The sequence below is a fragment of the Mrakia frigida genome, assembly GCF_051309035.1.
Source record: "Mrakia frigida strain ATCC 22029 unplaced genomic scaffold BDY24scaffold_21, whole genome shotgun sequence".
Taxonomy (NCBI): Eukaryota; Fungi; Basidiomycota; class Tremellomycetes; order Cystofilobasidiales; family Mrakiaceae; genus Mrakia; species Mrakia frigida.
Window position 1 is genome coordinate 192872 of NW_027481260.1, and position 21637 is coordinate 214508.

The 21637-nt window shown below is 54.7% G+C and overlaps 8 protein-coding genes across 8 annotated transcripts; 5 read left to right on the forward strand and 3 right to left on the reverse strand.

The window, feature by feature from the left end:
- Window positions 1–290: 290 nt before the first annotated feature.
- Window positions 291–760, reverse strand: BDY24DRAFT_333064 (uncharacterized protein; the record flags this gene model as incomplete). Its single annotated transcript, XM_076637140.1, has 2 exons — window positions 291–512; window positions 731–760. Coding segments are annotated over 2 exons (252 nt in total), but the record flags the coding sequence as incomplete, so codon positions are not given.
- On the reverse strand, window positions 437–1888 carry BDY24DRAFT_110848 (uncharacterized protein). Its single transcript, XM_076635853.1, has 5 exons — window positions 1323–1888; window positions 1184–1236; window positions 876–1103; window positions 731–816; window positions 437–512 (listed from the first exon to the last, which is right to left on the reverse strand). The coding sequence occupies exons 1-4, from the start codon at window positions 1776–1778 to the stop codon at window positions 744–746; spliced, it is 810 nt and encodes a 269-aa protein (XP_076495338.1). The 5' UTR covers window positions 1779–1888; the 3' UTR covers window positions 437–512; window positions 731–743.
- Window positions 1889–2473: 585 nt separating this feature from the next.
- Window positions 2474–4391, forward strand: BDY24DRAFT_393476 (uncharacterized protein). Its single transcript, XM_076641054.1, has 8 exons — window positions 2474–2803; window positions 2909–2954; window positions 3052–3267; window positions 3365–3428; window positions 3556–3662; window positions 3751–3831; window positions 3904–4031; window positions 4155–4391. The coding sequence occupies exons 1-8, from the start codon at window positions 2567–2569 to the stop codon at window positions 4281–4283; spliced, it is 1008 nt and encodes a 335-aa protein (XP_076495339.1). The 5' UTR covers window positions 2474–2566; the 3' UTR covers window positions 4284–4391.
- A 121-nt stretch (window positions 4392–4512) lies between these two features.
- Window positions 4513–6286, reverse strand: BDY24DRAFT_393478 (uncharacterized protein). The gene is made up of 4 exons (XM_076641055.1): window positions 5910–6286; window positions 5604–5823; window positions 4957–5415; window positions 4513–4873 (listed from the first exon to the last, which is right to left on the reverse strand). Exons 1-4 carry the CDS (start codon window positions 6237–6239, stop codon window positions 4530–4532), a joined length of 1353 nt encoding a protein of 450 aa, XP_076495340.1. The 5' UTR covers window positions 6240–6286; the 3' UTR covers window positions 4513–4529.
- MRD1 (RNA-binding ribosome biosynthesis protein MRD1) lies at window positions 6238–9390 on the forward strand (the record flags this gene model as incomplete). Its single annotated transcript, XM_076638134.1, has 9 exons — window positions 6238–6297; window positions 6388–6395; window positions 6571–6704; window positions 6910–7265; window positions 7380–7490; window positions 7598–7891; window positions 7974–8117; window positions 8211–9001; window positions 9117–9390. The coding sequence occupies 9 exons, from the start codon at window positions 6238–6240 to the stop codon at window positions 9388–9390; spliced, it is 2172 nt and encodes a 723-aa protein (XP_076495341.1).
- A 1970-nt stretch (window positions 9391–11360) lies between these two features.
- On the forward strand, window positions 11361–12279 carry BDY24DRAFT_442504 (uncharacterized protein; the record flags this gene model as incomplete). The annotated part of the gene is made up of 4 exons (XM_076644688.1): window positions 11361–11376; window positions 11447–11515; window positions 11557–11584; window positions 11662–12279. The coding sequence occupies 4 exons, from the start codon at window positions 11361–11363 to the stop codon at window positions 11981–11983; spliced, it is 435 nt and encodes a 144-aa protein (XP_076495342.1). The 3' UTR covers window positions 11984–12279.
- Window positions 12280–14951: 2672 nt separating this feature from the next.
- BDY24DRAFT_393485 (glycoside hydrolase family 32 protein) lies at window positions 14952–18347 on the forward strand. Its single transcript, XM_076641056.1, has 16 exons — window positions 14952–15242; window positions 15331–15395; window positions 15479–15497; window positions 15558–15605; window positions 15721–15749; window positions 15839–16001; window positions 16097–16189; window positions 16268–16528; window positions 16605–16812; window positions 16886–17021; window positions 17087–17355; window positions 17429–17577; window positions 17655–17796; window positions 17863–17963; window positions 18036–18084; window positions 18172–18347. The coding sequence occupies exons 1-16, from the start codon at window positions 14975–14977 to the stop codon at window positions 18215–18217; spliced, it is 2046 nt and encodes a 681-aa protein (XP_076495343.1). The 5' UTR covers window positions 14952–14974; the 3' UTR covers window positions 18218–18347.
- A 424-nt stretch (window positions 18348–18771) lies between these two features.
- Window positions 18772–21538, forward strand: BDY24DRAFT_110980 (uncharacterized protein). Its single transcript, XM_076635854.1, has 7 exons — window positions 18772–18797; window positions 18887–19117; window positions 19196–20605; window positions 20685–20793; window positions 20859–20912; window positions 20985–21123; window positions 21198–21538. The coding sequence occupies exons 2-7, from the start codon at window positions 19102–19104 to the stop codon at window positions 21450–21452; spliced, it is 1983 nt and encodes a 660-aa protein (XP_076495344.1). The 5' UTR covers window positions 18772–18797; window positions 18887–19101; the 3' UTR covers window positions 21453–21538.
- The last annotated feature ends 99 nt before the right edge of the window (window positions 21539–21637 follow it).

Consider the following 21637-nt stretch of genomic DNA (forward strand, 5'->3'; position numbering starts at 1 on the left):
AAACGACAGAAAAGCGAGGGAACGGACGAAGAACGAAGAAGCATCCTCTACGAGATCCTCTGCCTCTTCAACCCCAACAACCTCTCCCCTTCGCTCTCGTAGTACATCCCCCCACTGCCCTCTCCGATCCCATTCGCATTCAACCCCTCCGCCAACCCACTCAGCAACGCCACCCCATCAAAGAACTCCTGCTCCCCTCCCACCTCCGTTCCCATCCCTCCACCACTCCTCTGCTTCTCCTCGATCAACACCCTACACCTCTTCTCGGCTCTCACCCTCAGTTCCCTCTCCTCCTCCAACTCCCGCTTCATGTCCTCGAGCGACTGATCCATCAACGTCTTCTCCATCGTCCATTTCTCGATGTTGGAGGTTTCGGTTTTTCGGAGGAGTTCGATGTACTGGGCTGCTCGTTCGAGGATGGCGGCCTTGTTCTTTTCGTTGGTGGGGACGATGGCGGCCAGGCGAGAGATTCCGGTGTTGATGGTTTCGCGACGACGGCGTTCGACTTCTTTCTGTGAGATGGGTGAAATTAGGATGGGAACAAAGTGCGTTGGGTGAGGGTGAGGTGAGGGAGGGAGGAGAGGGAGGAGAAAGGTGGTCAGCTTCGGTTTCATGGACGCGTCGTTTCTCGTCGTCGTCCAAGCTCTCCTCTTTTCTCTCCCTCTCTCCCTCGCCAGCACCTCCCCACTCCTCAACCACCACACACATTCAGAAAAGACTCGCTACTCACATGATTCTCCTTCCTATTCTTCGTATACTCCCCCTCCGGCTCGGCTTCCGCACTCCCCTCTCCTCCTCCGTTCCCATCCTCGAACGCTCGCGTCGTCGCAAACCCTCCACTGAACATAGGCTTGAACATATCCCTCCTCCTCTGCTCTCTTGCTTGCTGTTCCTGATGGAGTCTCGTCTCCTCGTCCGCTTCGGCTTGCTGTCGACGTCGTTCTTGCTCGTCGTGGTGGTCGTCGTAGGTCGGGTAGGAAGGGTCGAGGAGCTCGTTGTCGTTGTGATGGTGAGTTTGTTGAGGGAGGTGCAGATGGTCTAGAGGGTGGGAGAGGGCAGGGTCGAGTTCGAGTTGGCTGTGATCGAGGAGATGGGACGCATTCCTGCAGGGGAGAAGAGGAAGAGGTGAGCTCAACGGTTGGAAGGAAGGGATGGAGAGCTCGCTCGTTCTGCTTCTACTCACAGTTCCAAAGCTCTTGAAAGTTCTTCCAACGTAGCATGAGAATGTTGAACCGACTATACACATACCACCCAAACGAAGGTCAAGAATCAGCTTCCGGAAGCCTCTCTATTGACGAGCTCGGAGAGGAAAAGAAACTCACCATGTCGACTCCTCCTCCTCCAGGCAAGGACGCCCAAAAAGCTTCTTGAGCGGCCTCACTCATCCCCAACGCACCGGTTCCACCCGTAAAATCTGCTTCCGCTTGTCCTGCTGCTGCTGCTCTCAGCGAGTCCATGTCCAAAGCAGGAGCAGCTCCTTCTCCTCGTTCTCCTTCGTGCACCAACCCACCGACCACCTCCTCTCCCTCTCGCTCTCCCTCTCCATTCCCTTCTTGCATCTCTCCATGCTGGTCGGGATGAAGAGAAGGCGAGCACACTCCTCCGAGATGCTCCGCTTCCGATGTATGGCGGCATTCCAGCGTCGAGAGGTCGATCTCAGGAGCTGCAGGAGCTGAGGAAGGGGAGGGCGAAGGAGGAGGGGAGGGTTGATCCTGTTTCGAGATAGCATCGGCTGCTGCTACAGCGGCTGAGCGACGGGTTACTCGTCGTCGAACCATGAGAGTACCGAAACCGAGAAGAAGAGAAGAAGGAAGGGGGGAGTGAAGGATGGAATGGTTGAAGGACGGAAAGAGATTTCGAAGGGAGGAGAGGGGAGGGAAAGGAAGTTTGGTCGGCAGCTGAGTCGTCGGAGAGGCTCGCGACGCGGCTCAACTCAACAGCCTGGAAAAACTCGTGCTTCCTGATCTTATCTCGAACAGCACGGAAGATAAGATAACCCCGTTGAAGGTTTGATCCGTGTCAAGAACTGCAGTCCTTTCCTCTCCTCTCCTCGATGAGAGTCCTCCTGAGAGCTCTAAAAAGCTGCTTCTGCTCTTCTCACCCTCTCCGCGAGCTCTGAGGATCGATATCTGGCTTTCTGTAGGTCGCTGCTCCCCCTTCGGTATGAAATTTAAATTCCCCTCTCAAATCTGACCGATCAGGACCCTACTAAATAGACAGAAAGAAATACAGTCCTCAAGGAAAGAAACGAGTTGGTTCGGGAAACCGCGACGCGTCGTCTCGTTGCCCTCATTCTCCCACGTTCGACTTCCTCCTTTCCCTGCGGTTTACCTTCCCTCCGTCAACGGCCGATAACAGTGGCCAAAGTGACGCCATCTCACAAGACTGCCATGAACTCTGACTGAAGAGGTCGTTCGTCGGAGGGATCGCCTCATCAAAAAAGGAGGACCTGGACGCGAAGCAGTCCTCGTCCTCTTGATCTTCGACTTCCTTCCCTCTCTTTCTTCCTTCTGACCATCAACCATCACCACCTTCCACCAGCCCAAACCCTCACTTCTCTCTCACTATGTTCCAAACTCGTCCCCTACCCGTCTCCCTCCCCATCGACATCCCTTTCTCCTCCTCGTCCTCCCACCCTCACTCCCCCTCCCAAGGGTCCATCGAAGTCATCCCCTCCGAGGACGAGCTTGTGATGGCTCTTTCCGAGGAGAGGAACAAGAACCCTGAGATGGGGATGGGGAAACTCGTGGAGAATGTGAGGTTCGTGAAAGGGTGGAGTGTTGGGGAGAAGAGGGTCAAGAAAGTGAGTCTTCTCGTCGTCGTTGTTGTCTCGATGGATCGGGTGTGTTTGGTTTCATCGCATCGTTCTGACTGTTCTCTCTTATTATTATTTTTCCTTTCGGTTCAGATCCTCAAATCCCACCCAGATCTCTCAGTTCGAGCTGCTCAAGCAGGTTCGTCCTTCGTCCATCTCACGACGACGTCGTCGTTCCCGCTCTCTCTCTTTCTTCTCCTCGTCTCTCCCGCTGATCTCCTTCCCCCTCCCTACAGACATTCCCTCCCCTCCTCCCTCTCCTCAGCAATCCCTCCTCAACCCAGTCAACCTCGCTTCCCTCACCAGCCGATCCACCAAACAAACTCCCACCGGAACTCGAGGACGCGTTCGAACCCCCAAACCTATCGCTTCCTCCTCGATGTGCGCTCAGACGTCCATCTGTAACCATAAGGCTCATATGGATGCTTGGTTGCCTGGGCCGTTGAAGAAAGGTGAGTCTTGGAGGGGTAAAATGAGGGAGGTGGAAGGCGACTCGACGCGCAGAAGCTGACCCTCGCGGTCTTCGTCTTACTTTTATTGTTCGATCAGTTCGAATCCACTTGGACTACCTTCATTCGTTGGCTCCTCCTGATGGAAGGACTTTCTTCCACAAGTGAGTGTCATATCCTTCCTCGTCCATCTCCTCGTTTTTACTTCCCGCTTTTGGTTTCGTTTTTTCGTTGGTCGGATCGAAACCCAAACTGACCCCGTCCGTTCTTTATGTTCTTTCTTTTCCTCAGCATCAAGCTCCACATCCTCACCTGCTCAAGCACAGGGAGGGAGTACGTTCTCGCTCCGGAGGTTTGCCGAGCGATTTGGTCGAGGTTGGACGCGTCGGCTGCTCATCGTTCGTTCCCCTCTCCTCTTTCCCCTGTTCCTTTTCTCCCCTCTACCCCACCTTTACTGATCTAATATATTCATTTTTATACCTATAGTCGCCCACTCGATGTACTCCCCAGCTCCTACTTCGTTCCCCTCCGAGCAGCCTGAGATTCGACTTCTCGGATGCCCTCAAGGTTCGTCCCTCTCTCCCTTCTTGCTCTCGAGATCGAAGCTGATGTTTGATGCTTCGTTTGATCATTTTTCAGGCCTGAAGACCAACCACTGCACCACTCTCGGACGACGAGGCGATCTCGAGAAATGCTGGATCTTCCAGGCGGGTCCTGACGGAGAGGATAAGGAGATCAGGATTGAGTTGGGAGCGGAGTGCCATTCGGTTAGTTCCCATCTTCCAGTTTCTTTCCGTCTACAGCTTCTCCTTCTCGAGGAGGTTGCTCTCGTCGAACGAACGCGTCGCTGACCTCTCTCTCTCTTCTCTCCCCGTTTCCTTTCATCGCAGGACAACCCCGCCAAACCCAAACCCAAGTCCGCTACAGCTCTCACCAGCTCAGAAGCGAAAGGGAAAGGAGTCGTCAGGTTGAGGGAGGCCTTCGTGAAGGTCAAGGCTTCGGATCTTGTTCAGGCTTAGACGCGTCGGGTTTCGCTTAATTCGTTTGGTCGGTTTGGATTCGTTTCGTTGTACCATCTCCATGCTAGGTTACGTCGTGATATATCGTTAAGAAAATGAAGTTGATGAGCTGTGATGCGAGGGTCGTCGTGAAAGTCGTAAAAAGCAAGCAAAGCAAAAAAAAAATCAAAAAAAAAAAAATCGAACGCGTTCGTCGTTCGTCCTTCGACGAGTCGAACTCGCCTACACCCCTCGTTCCAAGCATTCCTACTCCTGCTTCTCCCCCTCTCTCACCTCCTCATCTTCGTCCTCCTCCCTAACCCTCCCCGACCCTCCTTCCTCCTGCACACTCTCCTCGTCCGGATCAACCTCGTCCTCGCCTCTCTCACTCCCACCCCCACCTCTCACCGTCCCTTCCTCGTCGCTCCCTTCCTCTTCCTCTCCGTAGATTCTCAACCCAACATGCCCATGTCCAAACTCCTCTTCCTCATCGTCGTCCGAGTCTCGATCCATCGCTGCTGAACAGGTCGTGCACGAACGCATCGGTTGGACTGATCCGAAGATGGAGGGTCGGAAGGAGGAGCATTCGTGACAGATCAAGCGACCGCAGGCTGTTGATGAACACAAGGAAACAATCGAGAGAGAGTCAGCGAGAGACTTCAAGTCAAAACGACGCGTCGAAAAGAAGACTCGCCTCGGCAGTGATGGCGTCGCCTCCGCCAACTCCAAGTTTCACCACAAACCATGCACCCAGCACACTCGTCATCCTTCACCCAAACAGGCTGCCAATCGGACCTGAAGCTCGAGACGGATCGGATGGAGGAGATCGAGGTTGTCGACGTTGCTGAGTGAGAGGAGATTTGGGAGAGAGGTCTAGAGTGGAAAGAGGATGGAGGGACGGCTCGTTTGGGTCGGGCTTGAGGAAGAGGACTTGTTGGAGAGGTTGGAGAGGTGGGCGTCGCTGATAGAGAGGTGGCGGCGATGGAGCAAGCGGGAGAGACGGGAGGAGTTGGAGGGAGGGAGGTGGTTGGATGGGATGCGTCGAGGTGTTGGAGGAGGGTTTGGTAGAGAGAGGAGGAGGTTAAAGAGGAGGAGGGATGGAGGTAGAGAGTTGTGAGAGGGGTGGAGAGGGTGATGACTTTGGTTGTTGGATCTGAAGTAAAGGGGGAGAGAGAGAAACCAAACCGAGAGAACGAGTGTCAGCCCTCGCTCACGTTCAAAGCTCTTCTGCTTCTAGCTTCTCAAGTCGAGCTTCGTTCGTAATCTTCCAAGTGATAGGAAAGCGTAGAGCCAACAAAAACTCCGAAAGCGACCGACAGCAACCAAACGCGTCGAGCTCACCTTCTTCGACTTCACACCTCGCGAGCTTGATTATCCTTTGACCTTCCAGCCTCCAATCGAAGTAGAGCTTCTTCTCCTCCTCTGATCGAACCTTGAGCCCGAGGACGAGAACGTCTGAGCAGACGGCGAGAACTGCTGGTCGAGGGATCGGGTCGAGAGGGGTCGACAGGCTGAGGGAGGGGTCGAGGAAGAGCAACGTTCGAGTTGAAGTGATGAGAGGCTGCGAGGAAGAGAAACGAGAGATTTAGTACAAACGTCAGCAATTGAAAAAGTAAGTTCAAGCTAATGAGAGTTAGTCGAACTCACCTTCCCTCGAATGAAAGCACCCTCGAGCTTGAGGAGAGCACCAGCCTTCTCGAGCTCACACCCTTTCTTTGGAAGGCGACGTCTGAGCCTCCTGGCGGCACTATGGATCTCTTCTTCTTGCAGCATCAACCATCTAGCTCTGGCATCGTCCTCGTCTCGAAGGGAAGAAGTTATCTTGCGGTCCTGGACGAAGAGGTGAGGAGAGGGAGTGAACTGAGCGACGGCGGGAGGAGCGAAGGGAGAGAGCGAAGTCGTTGGAGGGGAGATTGTAGAGGTTGGAGGTGAAAAGTTGCGAGTTTTGGAAGGCGAGAGGGAAGAAGGGAGGGACATGGCTGAACGACGAGGGTATAGAGAGATTGAAAGAAACGAGCTCTCTTCGTCGTTGGAGGTAAGAGAAGAGGGGGAAGGGGAGACCCCGGGCTTCAGTTTTGCTGAGCTTCGTCTTCTTCCTCCCAACCCCTTCCTTCTCTTTCTCCAGCTCAACATGTAAGTAGCACTCCCTGCTCCTATAGCCAACCTCTGAGCTGACATCCTTCTCTTCTCAGGTCTACTCGAGTGATCGTCACCAACCTTCCTCCTTCAACCTCGCTCGATTCTTTCAAGAACCACCTCTCCTCCTCCCCTTCGACCTCAACTTCTACCGCTTCGGCTGCTATCACAGACGTCAAGGTCTACTCCAAGAGAAGATTCGCTTTCGTAGGATACAAGACTCCCGAAGATGCTTCCAAAGCTGTAGCTTGGTGGAATGGAACTTGGTTTGCTGGGGCGAGGATAAAGTGGGATTTGGTGGACGAGGTGAGCTTCTTCCTTCCTTCCTTCTTCTCTCCCTCTTTGCTTTCTCGCTCTTCGATACAGTCTCGCGTCACAGATGGAAGCTGATACGCCCTTCCCTCATCCCGTGCTCAGAACCAACCCTCCGCTCTCAACAAATCCTCCACTTCCCACCTCCCAAACCACCACTCTCTCAAACGAGCTTCCTCCCCTCCTCCTCCCTCCTCAGCCTCAGCTCCCTCCGACGGTCCCTCAACCAGTAAACGACTCAAAACCGCTCCCGAATCAGCTCAGTATCTCGAATACATGGAGGCCATGACTTCCAAGCGAGGTCAGAACGCTGGAAGGTCGTGGGAAGATCTGCCCGTCGTCGAGGTCCCAGCTGCACCTGTCGTCGAGGAGAAGGAGGAGGAAATGATGGTTGTCCAGGAGGATCCCGTGGACGATGGGACGTTGGACGATGCGGCTTGGATGAGGCAGATGATGAGTGGGTCGTTGGTTGATGAGGAGAAGGTCGAGGAGGTGGGAGCGAAGCCCGTGGAGGTGGTGAGCTCGGGAGGGAGGGGACCTCAGGGAGAGCAGGATGTGAGTCCAGCGTTTCTTTGGACTTCGCTCGGCTCGAGTCGACGTTTGGGAGGCTGTGTTCAACGTCTGGAGCTGGAGCTGACATGCCTCCTCCCGCTTTCGTGAATCGTCCAGCCCAAGGACCTCATCCTCGAAACCGGTCGACTCTTCCTTCGAAATCTCGCCTTCTCATGTTCCGATACCGATCTCACCACTCTCATGGCTCCTTTCGGACCTGTCTCATCTGTGAGTGTCTAGATTGATCAACCTTAGTTTCGCCGCTTGACCAGCGTAACCTCCTCGACGCGTCCTGACCCTCTTCCGCTTCCGTCTCGCCTCTTCTTTCCTCTCAGGTCCATCTCCCTCTCTCTCAACAAACTCACCAACCTCTCGGAACAGCCTTCGTCCTCTTCACCAACCCCAAGGACGCTCTCACCGCCTTCACCGCTCTCGACGGTCGCTCGTTTCAAGGTCGACTCCTTCACGTCCTTCCCGGACGAGCTCAACTCGGAGTTGCTGGAGATGGAGTCGCTGGAGTTGAGGGAGCTGAGGGAACTGTCAAGAAAGCTACTCTTAAGGATGGTCGAGGAGAGAAGAAGAAGGCCGAGGCTAGCAAGGAGTTCAACTGGGCGATGTTGTACATGAACGTGAGTCGAGACGCGTCTCCTTCGAAGCAGAGAGTTCGAGAGCTGACCCCCTTCTTGCCGTATGTTGCCTTTCTTGTAACAGAGTGACGCCGTCGTATCTTCGGTCGCCGACCGAATGAACATCAGCAAAGCCGACATCCTCAGCGCCGATTCCGACAACGCTGCCGTCAAGCTCGCTCTCGCCGAGACTCACGTTATTCAGGAGACAAAGAAGTACTTTGAAGATGTGAGTACACTCCCTACTGCCATTTTGCCCAATGATATCTACGTTTCGAGAGAAACTACGTTCTGACGCATCTCCCTCCCTTCATCTTTGCAGGAAGGAATCCTTCTCGAATCCCTCAACGGCTCTTCCGCTCGATCCCCAACCACCATCCTCATCAAGAACATCCCCTACGGCACCACCCTCGCCACCCTTCAAGAGATGTTCTCCTTCCACGGAACCATCTCGAGACTACTCCTCCCTCCCGCTGGAACCCTCGCGGTCGTCGAGTTCACCGACGCTCACTCCGCTCGCTCAGCCTTCAAGGCTCTCGCCTATAAACGACTCGGAAACGCCGTCCTCTACCTCGAGAAGGGACCCGCGGGGATGTTCAAGGCTGCTCCTCCTCCTCCTCCCCCAGCACCCACTCCCGTCGCTTCGACCTCCTCCTCGTCGATCATCACTCCCAACGGCGACTCGTCTTCCACCACCACCACGTCCGACACCCTCGCTTCAGCAGCTCAAGGAGCAACCCTCTTCGTCAAGAACCTCAACTTCACAACCACCACCGATCTCCTCACCTCCACCTTCTCCCACCTCCCTTCGTTCCTCTTCGCTCGAGTTCAAACCAAACCCGATCCCAAACGACCTGGAACCACCGCTCGACTCTCCATGGGATTCGGATTCGTTGGGTTCAAGACTCCCGAGACTGCTGAGGCTGCGAAGGGAGTCATGGATGGGTTCAGGTTGGACGGGCATCTGTTGGAGGTCAAGTTTGCTCAGAGGGGAGCGGAGGGAGGAGAGGAGAAGGACGCGAAGGGCGGTGTTGGGAAGGGAACGACGACCAAGATGATTGTCAAGAACATCCCTTTCGAGGCGACCAAGAAGGATATCAGGGAGTTGTTCAAGTGAGTTTGCTCTCGTTCTCTCCGGCTTTCTTTCGTCTTCGTCGACGACGCGTCGAACCGAAACTGACTCCTCGCCTCTGCCTTTTCCCACCTCTCCCTTCCCCTTTTTTTCCAGCGCCTACGGCCAAGTCAAATCCGTCCGTCTCCCTCGAAAGTTCGACACCAAAGCTCGAGGATTCGCCTTCCTCGACTTCATCTCTCGACGAGACGCCGAAGCCGCCATGCTCGCTCTGCGACACACCCATTTGCTCGGTCGACATCTCATCCTCGAGTGGGCGGAGGAGGAGACGGATATTGAGAAGCTGAGGGAGGATGCGAAGGATGTGGTAAGAGCGAAGGAGGAGGGAGGGATGAAGGCTGGGAAGAAGAGCAAGATTACGTTGCTTTGAGGGGAGACGGTCGGGTTCGGTTCAGTTTTTTTTTCGCGTGTTTCATTTGGCATATCTATCTCAGATGGTTCTTGGTGTGTCACCGTTCTCGTCGTGATCCTTTGGGAGTCGTTTGCGAAGAGGGGAAAGCGAGACGACGCGTCCCATCCGTCTGCGTTCCTCCCTCTTCACCTTCATCAACAGACTTCTTTCGATCTCCATTTCTCCGAAATAAGTTCATCAGATCTCTACTCCTTCTTCCCTCCTTCGAAACCTACTCTACACCTTCTTTGATTGACCTGCCTTCCGACCTCTTCTTCTTGATCTCCACGGATCCCCTCGAACACCTCCCCTCCTCCCTCAAAACTGGTATCTTGCACCTTACTGCCCCACCCTGTTGTATCGGTATCTTCACGTTCTTCTTCTTTGTCAGCCAATGAGGCTTCGTCTTCGGTTTGCGCTGTGGGGGTTTGGAGAGGAAGTGAGGAGTTCTTCCCGTTCCGTTCTTTCTTTTGTTTTGGTCACGACGCGTCTCTTCTCCTTTTCCCTTCTCGGTTAGAGACCCCGCTTCGATAGGTTCTGGGCCTCGCCCTTCTGTTTATACTTAGTTCTCCTCTTCCCTTCACCGAATCTTCCCTTCCTGTAGATCCCTTTGCCTGAAACCCTTCTCTCTGCGACGCGTCTCACCTGTCGCGTTCCCTTTTGCTCTCGACCCTCCCTTCTGTCTCGACTCTCTACTTTGAATACATATTTGTCTCAGTTCTCGCCTTCTCTGCCTCTTCCCTTTTATAGTTTATACCCCTTTTGATTTGCTGTGACCGCTGAAGCCTTTGCGACGTGTCTCGCGTTCCGCCTTCCCTTTCCCTAGCTACTCTCTCCTGCTCCTGTTTCTCTCGCTGCGCGTTGGACTGCGGACCGTATTTAGTATAAAGAGCGGACTAGTTTTGACCTTCTTGCTATCCATCAACTTTCACCCCAGAATTGGTCAACTTCTCAGCTTCCCTTCTCGTCTCCCTTTCTCAGCTTCCCTTCTCCAGAACCAGTCTCGCAGTCAAGTCGCCCAGTAGTAGTTCTCATTCTCCCTCGCGTAGTTCTCAAGTCGCCCGTAGTAGTAGCCTAGTTCCGACCTTCCCTTCTCCCAGCCCACCCCAAAGCCTCATGAAGCTGAAACCTCAACGAGCACTCGCCAGCGTCGTTCCTCCACGAACTTCGATAGAGCTACCCCTCACAACCCCTCCCAGAACCCTTCACTTTACAGTAGAACGTCCACAGCGCTTCACCTCCTTCGGCATGCCCTTCCCTTCCATGTAAGAAGGAAGCGGACCCTTTCCGCTGCTGAGAATAAACGCCTTTGCTTCTGCTGCATTGCTGAGAAGGCTTTGTTTGGCAGCTTCGATATCGTCTCCGAGCTTTTGGACTCGCATGAGGAGTGCGACGCCCTCTGTTGAAGAAGTCTTCAGCAAGAGTGAGACAAAGAAAGGGAGCGGAAGGGAAAAGTGCAAAAGGAACGAAAGCTCACCCAGCCTGTATTCCAGCTCAGCTTCGGTCCTACATCCTGTTGACGCTTGAAGCTCAGGACTGAGGATTTTGTAGTAGGACTGAGGAAGGCGAAAGTGGTGGGACGAGGTCATCATCTGGAAAACGGGAAAAGGGAGGAAACGACGCGTCAAGTCAGTGGCCGAAGCGTTTCGGATCGGCAGGCACAACATGGAGCGAAGCGGTGTCTACGAACGATATGTTGGGTTGTTTCATAGAAAAGGAGGAAAGGGTGGTGATGTAGTTGGGAGTCAGAACGGGAAGAACGCCCAAAAGCTTAAACGTTTTTCGACGGCCGCGCACAGGCCTCAGGAACGACGCGACCTTTCTCCCCTTTCCAGCCTCCTTCCAGCCTCCTTCCCAGTGTTGGTTCTTTTGCGATTGAGAGAGAAATCAACCCAATCAGGCTGGGGCTGAGGTCGAATGAACCTCCAACCAGAACGCTCCTTCAAAAAATGTCTTCTCCTCTCGGTGAGCCGCCCCTCGCCATCCTGTTCCAGTTTGTCTCCTCGCTGACTCCTCCTTCTATCATTGCCTACAGATTCTGTTCACTCGTTTCAGAGCTCAATCGACGTTGATGTCTCGAGCCATGGATCCTCTGCCTCGTTGAGTGAGTTCAGCCCGCACGTTTTCCTTCTCTTGCTTACGAAGCTATCCTCGCCATAAAGGGGAGAGAAATGTTCGCGGCTTCAAAAGTACGGGGTGTCCGAAGCTAACGTCAAGCTCTCCCTCTCCTCCCGCTCTCCTGCCTCCCAGTTCTCTCCTCAGCTCTCCCAAACGAACCCGTCAACAACCCGTCCTTTCGTCTAAAAATCACCTCCTCGCTCTCTCGACGACTCTCCAAGTCACCTTACTCCCTCCTTGGAACGCTGTCGCATCTCGGGCAAAGATCAAGGCTCTTGAAAAGAGATCGAGGGAGGAGAAGCTGAAGGTGAAGGCAGCGACAGAGCTCGCGGTCGCGTCTCAGTACGAAGCAATCCTCGAGGTGGCGACGAAGGAGAACCTTGAGAAGTTGGAGAGAGCGGACGAGGAGAACAAGGAATTGAGGAAGCAGTTGAAGGGGAAGTATGGGGGGTAAGTGGGAGCGATGGGAGGAGGTGAACGTCAAGTTGAGCGGAGAGGTTGGGGGTTTGAAGTGCGAGATTGAGCGGTTGAGGAGGGAGTTGAAGGAGGAGAGGGAGGAGAAGGAGGAGTTGAGGAGGGAGAACGAGGGGGTGAGGGAGTATTCGTCGAAGAAGGACGACAGGATTAGGGAGTTGGTAGACGAGTTGGAGGGGAGGGGTGGGGAGGTCGAATAGAGTCTGGTTGGGTGCAGCGGGTAGTCGTTTGTTTACTGTTTTGATTTGTACGAGATGGCCATGCTGGTACCATTTCTAGATCGGCTAGACGGAGTGCGATACAAGAGAGGAGGACTCGAGGGGAAGGAAATAAGACTGACAGGCGCGTCGCTTTCTTTTCGTCCCGTCTCTGCGTGCGCTCTCAAGAAGGCACGAGGGTTCAACGGGTATATCCACTGTGAAAACCAGCGAATGTAGCATCGTATAGGATCTGAGCTAGAGCAGTACGACTTGGATTCCAGGACGAGCTCCGAGGTGAACGACGGTAGACGTCGTCGTGGAGGGCGAAGCTCCTTCTTGCTGCCGCTTGAGAGGACCGAGATAGCGAGGAGCAACTTTAAGGAACGAAGCGGGAAGGGAAACCCTGTAAGTGAGACGCTGAGGGATCCAACGATCCCGGGGAGTGGTCGGAGAAGGAGAGACGGACGAACCTCGAGCTCAACACTTCGACCTCCGCCTTCGTTCCCTTCCTTCCTTCGTCCACGAATCCCAAACATATCCAGCTTCACTCAATCCTCCTCTTCCTCATCGCCATCATCCTCCCCTTCGCTCTCGACCTTCTTTCCCGCCGTGTCCTTCTTCTTCGAGCCTCCCAACCCAACTCCTCCAAACTCCTTGTCCTCCCATTCCTTCCAGCTCGTCAACTCCTCGTTCACCTTCTCTCTGACCTCTGCCATGGCTGAAAGAAGAGGTCCGTAGAGTCCTGTAGGTTCCGCTATGCTCTTGACTTCTGCTTTGTCGGAGAGGTGATCGGTCGGGATGGGAGTTGGGAGGGTAGGGAGGGGAGGAGGAAGCTCAGCGAGGAGAGGTGAAGGGTGAGGAGGAGGAGCGTTGGTTGGGTTGGAAGGAGTAGTGAACGTGTAGGTGGTTTTGAGTATCGAAGGGGACATGCTGAGAGGGGAGTGGCGGAAATGTGAGAACGAAGATGGGAAGTGTTGACGGTACGGAGGAGACAGAGGAGGAAGGAAGTTGAGGTCCGACTCTCCGTTCCAACGAGGTCCGTGGCGACGCTGCCCTTTTCTCTCTTCTACATATGTAGATCTCAGGTTTGCCTCGGATCAAGGTCCCCGAATGAAGTCTGATTTGGTCTGATTCGAACTCGTCAAGAGTAAGGCGTTTCTAGCGGCCTCAAAATCTCGTCGCGACCAGCTCGACTTTACTCCCTCAGACAGCTCCAGACCACTTCCGAGACACCGACCCGAAGAGGACAATGGGATGAACGCCATGCATGTGCATATCTGACAAGGAAGAGAAAGAGGAGCAAAGCTAGGGAGACGAGGAAGAGAGGGGAGAACGAGAAGAGAAGAGATCGCGACGCAAACGAGAGATATTTGGCCAAAGCATAGCGTCCTCCCAAGTTGGGCTTCCAACGAAGCAGATGCAGGTCGAGGACGCAATAAATGGCCGAAAGGGTTCAATCTACGGACGCTGAGCGACAGTCTTCCCATGAGGAGGAGCTCAAAGGGGAAGAGGTTGTGCTTCGTCCGAGGAGACGGAGGAGATGGAGAGGAGAGTGGAGGATGTAGAGATCAGAAAAAGAGAAAGTAGAGTGGGTGGTAGAGTAAAGAGCGAATGAAAGATGGAGAGAGATAGCAGCATAGGAGGAGTGAAGTGATGGGGGGGACGAAGGAAAGGGGAGGAGAACGTCGAGTGCTCGAGCTCTCCCGACCTTCCCGTGGACGACGAGGAACGAAGACGACGAAAACAAAGGCGAAGGGAGGATATGGGTGTCCATCGTGCCTTGGTTTCGGCGTCTTGGTTGCTCGAAGGGCACTGGAGGAGGAGTCGGACGAGATGGCAGGGAGGGGAGGGAAGGAGAGATGCGTCGAGCTCGAGCTCGTCCTGATAGAGCTCCTCAAGAGCAAGCAGAGTATCTGCGAGCTCTGGGAGCCTCAGCAAAAGATCAGGTCGACCAGTATCCGGCAGGTTTCAAGAGGAGAGACGACATAGCGTACTCACAGGCTAGAGAAACGAGTGATCCTCCTCTTCAGCCCTCCTCCTCCTCTGCAGATTTTGCTGCTGAGCTCGACTCCTTTGCCTCCTAGCTGCTGGAAAGACGAATCTGAAGTCGAAAGGGAGCCTGCCGGCTAGAGAGGGAAGGCTATGGCTGAGTTGATGGCTGAGGGTGAAGGAAGAAGGGAGGGAAGAAGAAAAGTGAGGGAAGGGGAGATGATGGACGTTCGAAGGAGAAAAGAGCGACATCCGATTTTGCTCTGAGATCCTTCTTCTTCCCCCCTCAAGCTCCCTCAAGCCACACCGAGCAATTTTCACGACATCTCTAGCAAAACCCATCACCGACAGTATTTTCCAGTAGTTCACTCTTTCCGGGTCGGTCATGAACGGTTTCATTCCCGCATCGGATCGCGTTCAACAGGTCGTCAACTCGGCGCTGAGCTGCTTCTGGTCTTCCCTCCCCTTCCTGCCACCCCGGAACCTTTTTCGCCTGTTCTGCTCTGATTCGCTTCTTCTGCCCCTTCCTTGCTTGGTTCTTACTTTGCTGCGCTCGGCTTCGGGCTGACGGGGCGGCAGAGGAGGCGGCTACCAATTTCCTTGACCTGGTCCCTTGGTTTCTTTTTGCTCCCTTGCTAGCAGTATTACGCTGATCCTCTCAGCATGACCTCGTGGCCACTCTTTCCAAGGCGCTCCTGCTGCCATTGCCAACTCGAATTCGCCTTCGTTCCTGCTTCTGCTTCTTCTCTTCGAACCACCACCATCGCCGACTCCTTTCAACGATGCTACCTCTCCTCTCCTCCTCCTCCCTCCTCCTCCTCACCTCAGCAGCGGTCGTTACTGCTTTCCCTCGAGCGGCCGAGCTTGATCTTCCAGGTCTTCGGTCAATCAAGAGGCAAACCGAGCTCCCCAACAACTCGACCTCTTCAGCAGAGTGCGATCTAGACCAGACGAAGGCTCCCACCGATCTCACTCTCTGTGGGAACGCGACTCTCTTCACCACCTTCCGACCCAAGGCTCGATTCATCGCTCCCGAGGGATGGATGAACGGTGAGTCTTCTAGTCTCTCTCTTGAAAAAGTCGCGCAAAAAAACAGCCAAGCTGACTCTCTCCGTCCTCTCTCTTCCTTGAATCGCAGATCCGATGGGAATGTACCAGAGGGACGATGGTTCGATTCACGCGGGGTACCAGTACCATCCTCAGGTGCGTAGAAGAGCGCTCTCGTAGAGAGAGGTATGTATGAACCGCTCAGTTGGCTGACTTTCGCTGATCCGGAACCCAAACAGCACATTCAATGGGGAAACAGTAAGCTCACCCTTCCCTCTCAAAACAGACTGTACCTGACATCCCTCTTCCTTTTCACAGTCTCTCAAGGAGCAGCTTGGAGCTCGGACATGACTTTTTGGTACGATTGTGAGTTTCTCGACTTCCTACATGGGGAAGAAGAACGGAGTTTCGACCTTTCCTCCTCCTCTCGTCCCTCTCCCTTTCCTCTCTTGATCTGACATACGCTCTTTCGCTCTTCCAGACCAAGGTCACGAAGGAGCCAAGACCATCGTACGTCGTCGCATCTTGCTATTCTGCGTCGTTCGAAGCGGTACAGCGACTGAGGCTGATCCTTCCTCCTTCGTCTCGACGCGTCGCAGTGGCCTTCCGAGGTCTACGACATTCGAGGAGTCTTCGATGGATCAATCCTTAACCCTGGACACAACGGATACCCTACCATTCTCTACACCTCGACCTACACCTCCCGGCTCGGAGCCACTGTTCCTGGAAGAGAGGAAGAGGGTGCCGAGACTCAGAGTATCGGTGCGTCGCGTCGAGGGTCTCGTCTTCTTCTCGTCGTACCTCCCCCCTCGTACTTCTGTTTGCTAACCAGGCTGCACTTGTTTTGTTTATCATAGCATGGACCGAGGACGGAGGAGCGTCGTGGATCAAGCTCCCCTACGGAAGCGGAGGCAATCCCGTCCTCACGAATTGGCCGGAGAGGAACGTCAGTGAGTATTGAATCTCTCCTTCAGCAGTCTCAGTCTTCAGATAAAGGCGTTCTGACTGATGCTACTTTCTCTTCTCAGCTGGATTCCGAGACCCGTACATCTTCCGATCGCCTCAGCTCTCTGCGCTCATAGGATCGACGAACTCGACCTCGGTCGCCAACGGTACTCACTTCTCGACCATCTCTGGTGGTCGACACGACATTGGACCCAAGCTTTGGCTCTACCGACAGAAGGAGGATGGAAACGCTCTCGATTGGGAGTACCTGGGAGGCTTCGTTGGGGAGGAGGGCGGAGGAGGAGTCGGAGGTGTGAAGTCGAGTTGGTCGGAATGGAGTGGAAGTGAGAAACTCATTCGTCTCCTCTGCTCGTCTTCTTTGAGCCTCGAAGCTGATTTCCCCCTCCTTGAACCTTTCAGACTTCGGAAGCAACTTCGAGACCGCCTTCGTCTCGAGACTCAACGCGACCGGAGACGCGACCGACGATCCTTCCGACTCTGCTACCGACTTCGTCTCTTACGGAACTGAGCAAGGTCGACCCGATCACCAAGCTCACTGGCCTCTCTGGTCTGCTATTGAGTACTCCGCTCGAGCTGATGGAAGTGTGAACACCAACATCTTGTACTCGTCAGTACGATCTTCGACTCCTCTTCCTTTTCGTTCCGTCCCTGACCTTCCTCTACTTCGTTTCTCTCTACAGCGGTGTTCTGGATTGGGGACAGTCGTACGCGTTCGTCGCCTTCCCCGTCAAGGGAGACTCTCCTCGGTCGGTCGTCATCGGATGGACCTACGAAGACGACGCGTCTTTGGCTCTTGCAACTCAGCAGGGATACCAGGTAAATCGATCTCTTTTCACCTCGTCAAGATCAGTCTTCTGACTTGCTCCGTTTCTTTCCCTCAGGGAGCCTTCACCCTCTTCCGAGATCTCTACCTCAAAACTATCCCCAACGTCGACGCGTCTCGAGTTCCTGATCTCTACGAGAAGGCAGCTTGGGCTGTCAAGAACGAGACCGATGGATCCATCACCGTCGAAACGCTCGGACAGCACGTCATTCCTGAGACCGTCGCTGCTTACAAGGCTGGATCCAACGTCGCCGAACTCGAGAGCAGGGACGTCAAGGAGGGATTCGAGGCTTTCGAGACCCAGCCCACTGGTCGATTCTACGTCCTGTAGGTCTCTCAACTACTCTCAATCGTCGACCGTGAACTGACGCGTCGTTCCTCTTTCGTCTTCGTCCTTCAGCGCTGGATCCTTCGAACTCGCCGCCAACTCGACTCATCAAGTTGGATTCCGAGTGCTATCCTCCGACCAGGAGTACACCGATATCCTCTACGACGTCTCAGCTCAGAACTTGACCGTCAACCGATCTGCTAGCTCCCTCATCAAGTCTTGTGAGTCCCCTCGCTCGACGCGTCTTCGTTCTCTCGCCCCTCGTTTCTGACCATCATGCGTCCTTTCGTTTCTACAGACGGAAACGCTACCGAGACTGGAAAGCTGAAGCTCTGGCCCATCGTCGGAGAGGAGACTCTCACCCTCAACCTCACCGTCTTTGTGGACAATTCGGTCGTTGAGATCTTCGCCAACGACGAGCTCGCTATCACAACTCGAGTGTCAGTTTTCATCCCCTGCTCTCAGAACGCGCAATCCGTCCTGACCTCTTCTCTTCTCTCTTTCAGGTACCCTTGGCTCTCAAACTCCACCGGCGCTGGACTTCTCTCCGTTACTGGAACTGGATCTCCCGTCAAAGCTTCTGGTCTCGAACTCTGGGACGGACTCGGTTCGTTCTCATCACTCTTTCACCCATTCCCCCCCGTATCCCCTTACTGATTCTTACTTCCCTCTTCCCCAGTCAACGCTTGGCCTGATCGTGCTGAGAACACCTCCACCGGACTTGTTTGGTGAGTCGGTGGACGCGTCCAACTTCGTTCAAGACGAGTCTTCGACACCGAGCTGATCTTTCATTCCTCTTTTTTCTTCTCTCGCAGGGACGGTCCTACCGCTGCTCTCTACGGACTCTGGTCTGGAATCTAAAAACAGTCTCATCAAGGACATTTTGCTCTCGTTCTCGCTCTTGCCTCCCCTCTGCTCTTTCATCTTTTCTTCAGTCAGTTTAGCAAACCTTCTTTTTGTATATGGATAGTGAGATCATTTTACTCGGTCACCTCTGGAAAAGCCAAAAGCTCTCGGAAAATCGTGTCGAGACAAAAAAAAATACATCCGTCGCGTCCAAAGATCGAGCGAGAGGAGCTTCGAGCTCATCCCTCCTCCCTTCCCAACTTCGACTGCCTCCCCATCCACTTTTCGCCTCCTTCATGGACATCCATCCTTCCCCTCCCATCGCTAGCTCTAGCAAGCACGTTCCCCATCAGCACTCGAAGAAACGACGCCCGTCCACTTCGGAGGACAAGAACGGAGGAGCGAGTCGAAGGAGGGAGGAAGGAGGAGAAGGAAGGAAGCGAGCTCGACGGCTTCCACCTCCCCCCTTCCCTCACGCTCAACGAATCAGCCTCAACGATATCTCGCAGGACACTCCAGCAAGCGATGATCACTTCGTATCGGGAAAGGTGGTGGATGTCCGTCAGTGGAGCCAGGAGAAGAGGGTTGTGACTCTGTGAGTCGAGCTCACCTTCTTCTTCCCTTCCCTCCTACCTTCAACAGGAGCGCTCTTCTGACGTGACTTTCTTATCTCCTCATCTACAGCTTCATCGCCGACGACTCCACTCCTCAACCGCTTAAAATCTTCCTCAAGGGATCCTGGGTCGAGAGGGCTCCGAAGGCCGACGGATCTAGACCCTCGTTCGCCATCCTGCTTCGAGGGTTGAAGTGGGAGACGGCTGGTGGAATCGGGGGGACGAGGAAGTATGCAGCTGTCTTTGAGGAGGGAGCGGTCTTTCAGCTGAGGGACGAGGTGTTCGATGGGTTCGCAGGGGAGCCTCTCTTTTGCATGAACTCGAGTCGAGAGGAGCTCGAGCTGACTGCTGCCCTCGGTCTCGTTTCACGCTATAGCAGCGACGAAGATCGCCACCAAACAGAACCAAGCTCCAACGGGAGCTCTCAAAACAACCGGCCCTCAGTCCCCTTCCTCCCTACAAGTGCCTCCTTCAACCCAAGTCGCCTCCTCGGTCGCTCCTCCTCCCGCCTCGCTCCACCCTCCTCCAGCTCACGCCAGAAGCACCTCTCCCACCAACCCGTCTTCAGCAGAAATCTCAGCTTCAGCCCCCCCTCTTCAGCTTCCACATTCTACCTCCATCCCAACCAAACGACCTCGTTCCCCTTCCTCCCCCAGTCCAAGTTCGAAACGCGTCGCTCCTTCAGGACTCCCAGCTTTCCCTCCGTCGGATTCTCCCATCGACGAGGATACATCCCATGCACCAATCAACTCTCTCCCTCCTCCTCCCAAACCCACGCGAGCTCAGGCTCCCACCCTCGAGCAACCCAAATCCTTCGTCGCAACTCCTCTTCCCTCCCCGATCTCACCCACCAAGCTCCCCTCCTTCACCCTTCCAGGACCTCCTCCACCAGCTCAACCTTCCGTCACCCTCCCAAATGCTCCTTCCGCACTGCCTCCTCACCCTCACTCTCCCATGCGAGTCATCATCACAACCCACGTCCTTAAATTCGATCCACACCTCGTTTCCGACGATCAGCTTCTCCAGAGGGTCGTCGACGGCTTGATCGGACTCCCAGAGACGATTTGGAGAGAGCTACTTCTGAGCGACGAGGGGTTCGCCAGCAGATTCAGGCAGATCAAGGCTCGTCTTCTCCAGGAGGCGGAGGAGGAGGAGATGAGGGAGCAGCGAGAGGAAGCGGCGAAGGCGGCGAGCAGAGTCGATGCCACTCGAAGAGACGAAGAGGGTGGAGGGTTAGGGGTGGTCCGAGTGGAGAAGGAGCTCGTATGCCAAGCAGTACCGGGGAAGGAGTCAGTCGTTCAGCAACGCGTCCAGGGTCGTCCGTCGGATCCCTCCCATCAACCTCTTCAGCTTCTACACCAGCCAACCCTTCTCGCCTCTCCTCCTCAAGCCTTTTCCTCTACTTCGAACCTCGCTACCCCTTCGATTCCAACCGGTCTCTCCCCGCTCAAACTCGTTGCTGTCCAGCCTCATCCCGACGACGCGCCAGGTCCTTCTCATTCTCGCCACCCACAAGCTCTCCAACCTCCCCAAAGTCTCCGTACATCATCCCAGAGCCAGCTACCATCACCTCTCCCTAGCTCAGTCGAAGCGGCACCCTCGACGATCTCCATCCCCGGACCTTCTCGAGCTCTTCCTTCCGACGCGTCGATGGGGCCAGACGTCGTTGGGTTGCCGTCGGTGAAGGGAAAGAAGAGGGAACGCGTCTCTCCGTTCTCGAGGAGAGCCATATTTGAGACGGAGAGCTCTGAGAGGATGGTGGATCGACCTGAGGACGAAGTTTCGCCGAGTGAGTCTCTTCGAAGGATGCTCGACGACACTCGACGAGATCTGAGCTGACCTCCTGCGATTTCCTCTTTCGTTCTCAGCTCAATCCATATTCTACGACAAGCAGCACCCCAACGGTACCTCTCTTCTCGAGATCCTCCTCACGGATCGAGCGAAGTTCAGAACGAGGGCGAGAATCGTGGACTTTGCGTTAGTCCTTCTCCCTTCTCGCCGCGTTCCGAGCCACCGCTGACCTTTCCCTTTCTTGATTTCAGTCCCAAAGCACTTGAAGACGTGGTCGTTGCCTCCTGCGACAGATGCGACATCGAGTAAGCTCGATCGAGCTCAGTCTGCCTTCTCGTCGAACCACACGCTCATCCCTCTTCTCCCTTTCTTCCCAGCCTTCCCTCGAGCGACAAACGCTGCCGAAACTGCAACGATATCACCGGACACTTCACCGCCTGGAGGTACCGACTCGTCTTCGTTCTCTCCGATGGAACTGCGTCCCTCAAAGCTGCTGTCTTCGACGAGGAGGATATGGTGAGTCGACCCTCTCCTTCTCCCTCTCTCTCTCTCTCTTCTCTCTCTGCTGACGTCTCCTCTACTTTCCTCAGCTCACCCTCTTCCCCAACCTCCCACCCGCTTCCGAATTCGCCAACTCCCCTACCAGTCCAATGGAGTACCTCGAGACGCAGATCGAGAAACTCGTCGGAAAGATGGATTCGCCGTCGTCAACTTCGACGCGTCGAGAAGGCCCCTTGCTGGATCTGTCGCTGAGGAAGTTCAGGGCTGACGTTCGAGGAGTCCCTGGGATTGGGAAGGAGGGCTGGGCTTGGAGTTATCGGGTCTTTCAGACTGTGATTCGATGAGCGATGAGATGTTTGAGTCTCTCTTGGAGGGGAGAAAAGAAGGGTTCGGCAGGAGAGAGCGAGTGAGTTTGAGCGTAGAAATCAGTCGCCGCCAGCGCGTCTGTAGCACAGGTCCGGTCCAAGTAGTAGATTGGCTGTGACGAAGGGATCCCAAAGGAACGAAGAAGCGGAGATGGGGAGAAGGG

Coding starts and splice junctions, on each gene's coding strand:
- BDY24DRAFT_110848 (XM_076635853.1), bottom strand. CDS start 1,778: ATGGTTCGACGACGAGTAACCCGTCGCTCAGCCGCTGTAGCAGCAGCC. Junction 1,237..1,322: donor GAGGAGGAGGAGTCGACATG/GTGAGTTTCTTT, acceptor GTATGTGTATAG/TCGGTTCAACATTCTCATGC. Junction 1,104..1,183: donor CTTTCAAGAGCTTTGGAACT/GTGAGTAGAAGC, acceptor TCTCCCCTGCAG/GAATGCGTCCCATCTCCTCG.
- BDY24DRAFT_393476 (XM_076641054.1), top strand. CDS start 2,567: ATGTTCCAAACTCGTCCCCTACCCGTCTCCCTCCCCATCGACATCCCT. Junction 3,832..3,903: donor ACTTCTCGGATGCCCTCAAG/GTTCGTCCCTCT, acceptor ATCATTTTTCAG/GCCTGAAGACCAACCACTGC. Junction 4,032..4,154: donor TGGGAGCGGAGTGCCATTCG/GTTAGTTCCCAT, acceptor CTTTCATCGCAG/GACAACCCCGCCAAACCCAA.
- BDY24DRAFT_393478 (XM_076641055.1), bottom strand. CDS start 6,239: ATGTCCCTCCCTTCTTCCCTCTCGCCTTCCAAAACTCGCAACTTTTCA. Junction 5,416..5,603: donor GAGGTGTGAAGTCGAAGAAG/GTGAGCTCGACG, acceptor CCTTTACTTCAG/ATCCAACAACCAAAGTCATC. Junction 4,874..4,956: donor GCGACGCCATCACTGCCGAG/GCGAGTCTTCTT, acceptor GTTCATCAACAG/CCTGCGGTCGCTTGATCTGT.
- BDY24DRAFT_393485 (XM_076641056.1), top strand. CDS start 14,975: ATGCTACCTCTCCTCTCCTCCTCCTCCCTCCTCCTCCTCACCTCAGCA. Junction 16,190..16,267: donor TTGGCCGGAGAGGAACGTCA/GTGAGTATTGAA, acceptor TTCTCTTCTCAG/CTGGATTCCGAGACCCGTAC. Junction 17,022..17,086: donor CAACTCAGCAGGGATACCAG/GTAAATCGATCT, acceptor TCTTTCCCTCAG/GGAGCCTTCACCCTCTTCCG.
- BDY24DRAFT_110980 (XM_076635854.1), top strand. Junction 20,913..20,984: donor TGCGACAGATGCGACATCGA/GTAAGCTCGATC, acceptor CTTTCTTCCCAG/CCTTCCCTCGAGCGACAAAC. Junction 21,124..21,197: donor TCTTCGACGAGGAGGATATG/GTGAGTCGACCC, acceptor TACTTTCCTCAG/CTCACCCTCTTCCCCAACCT.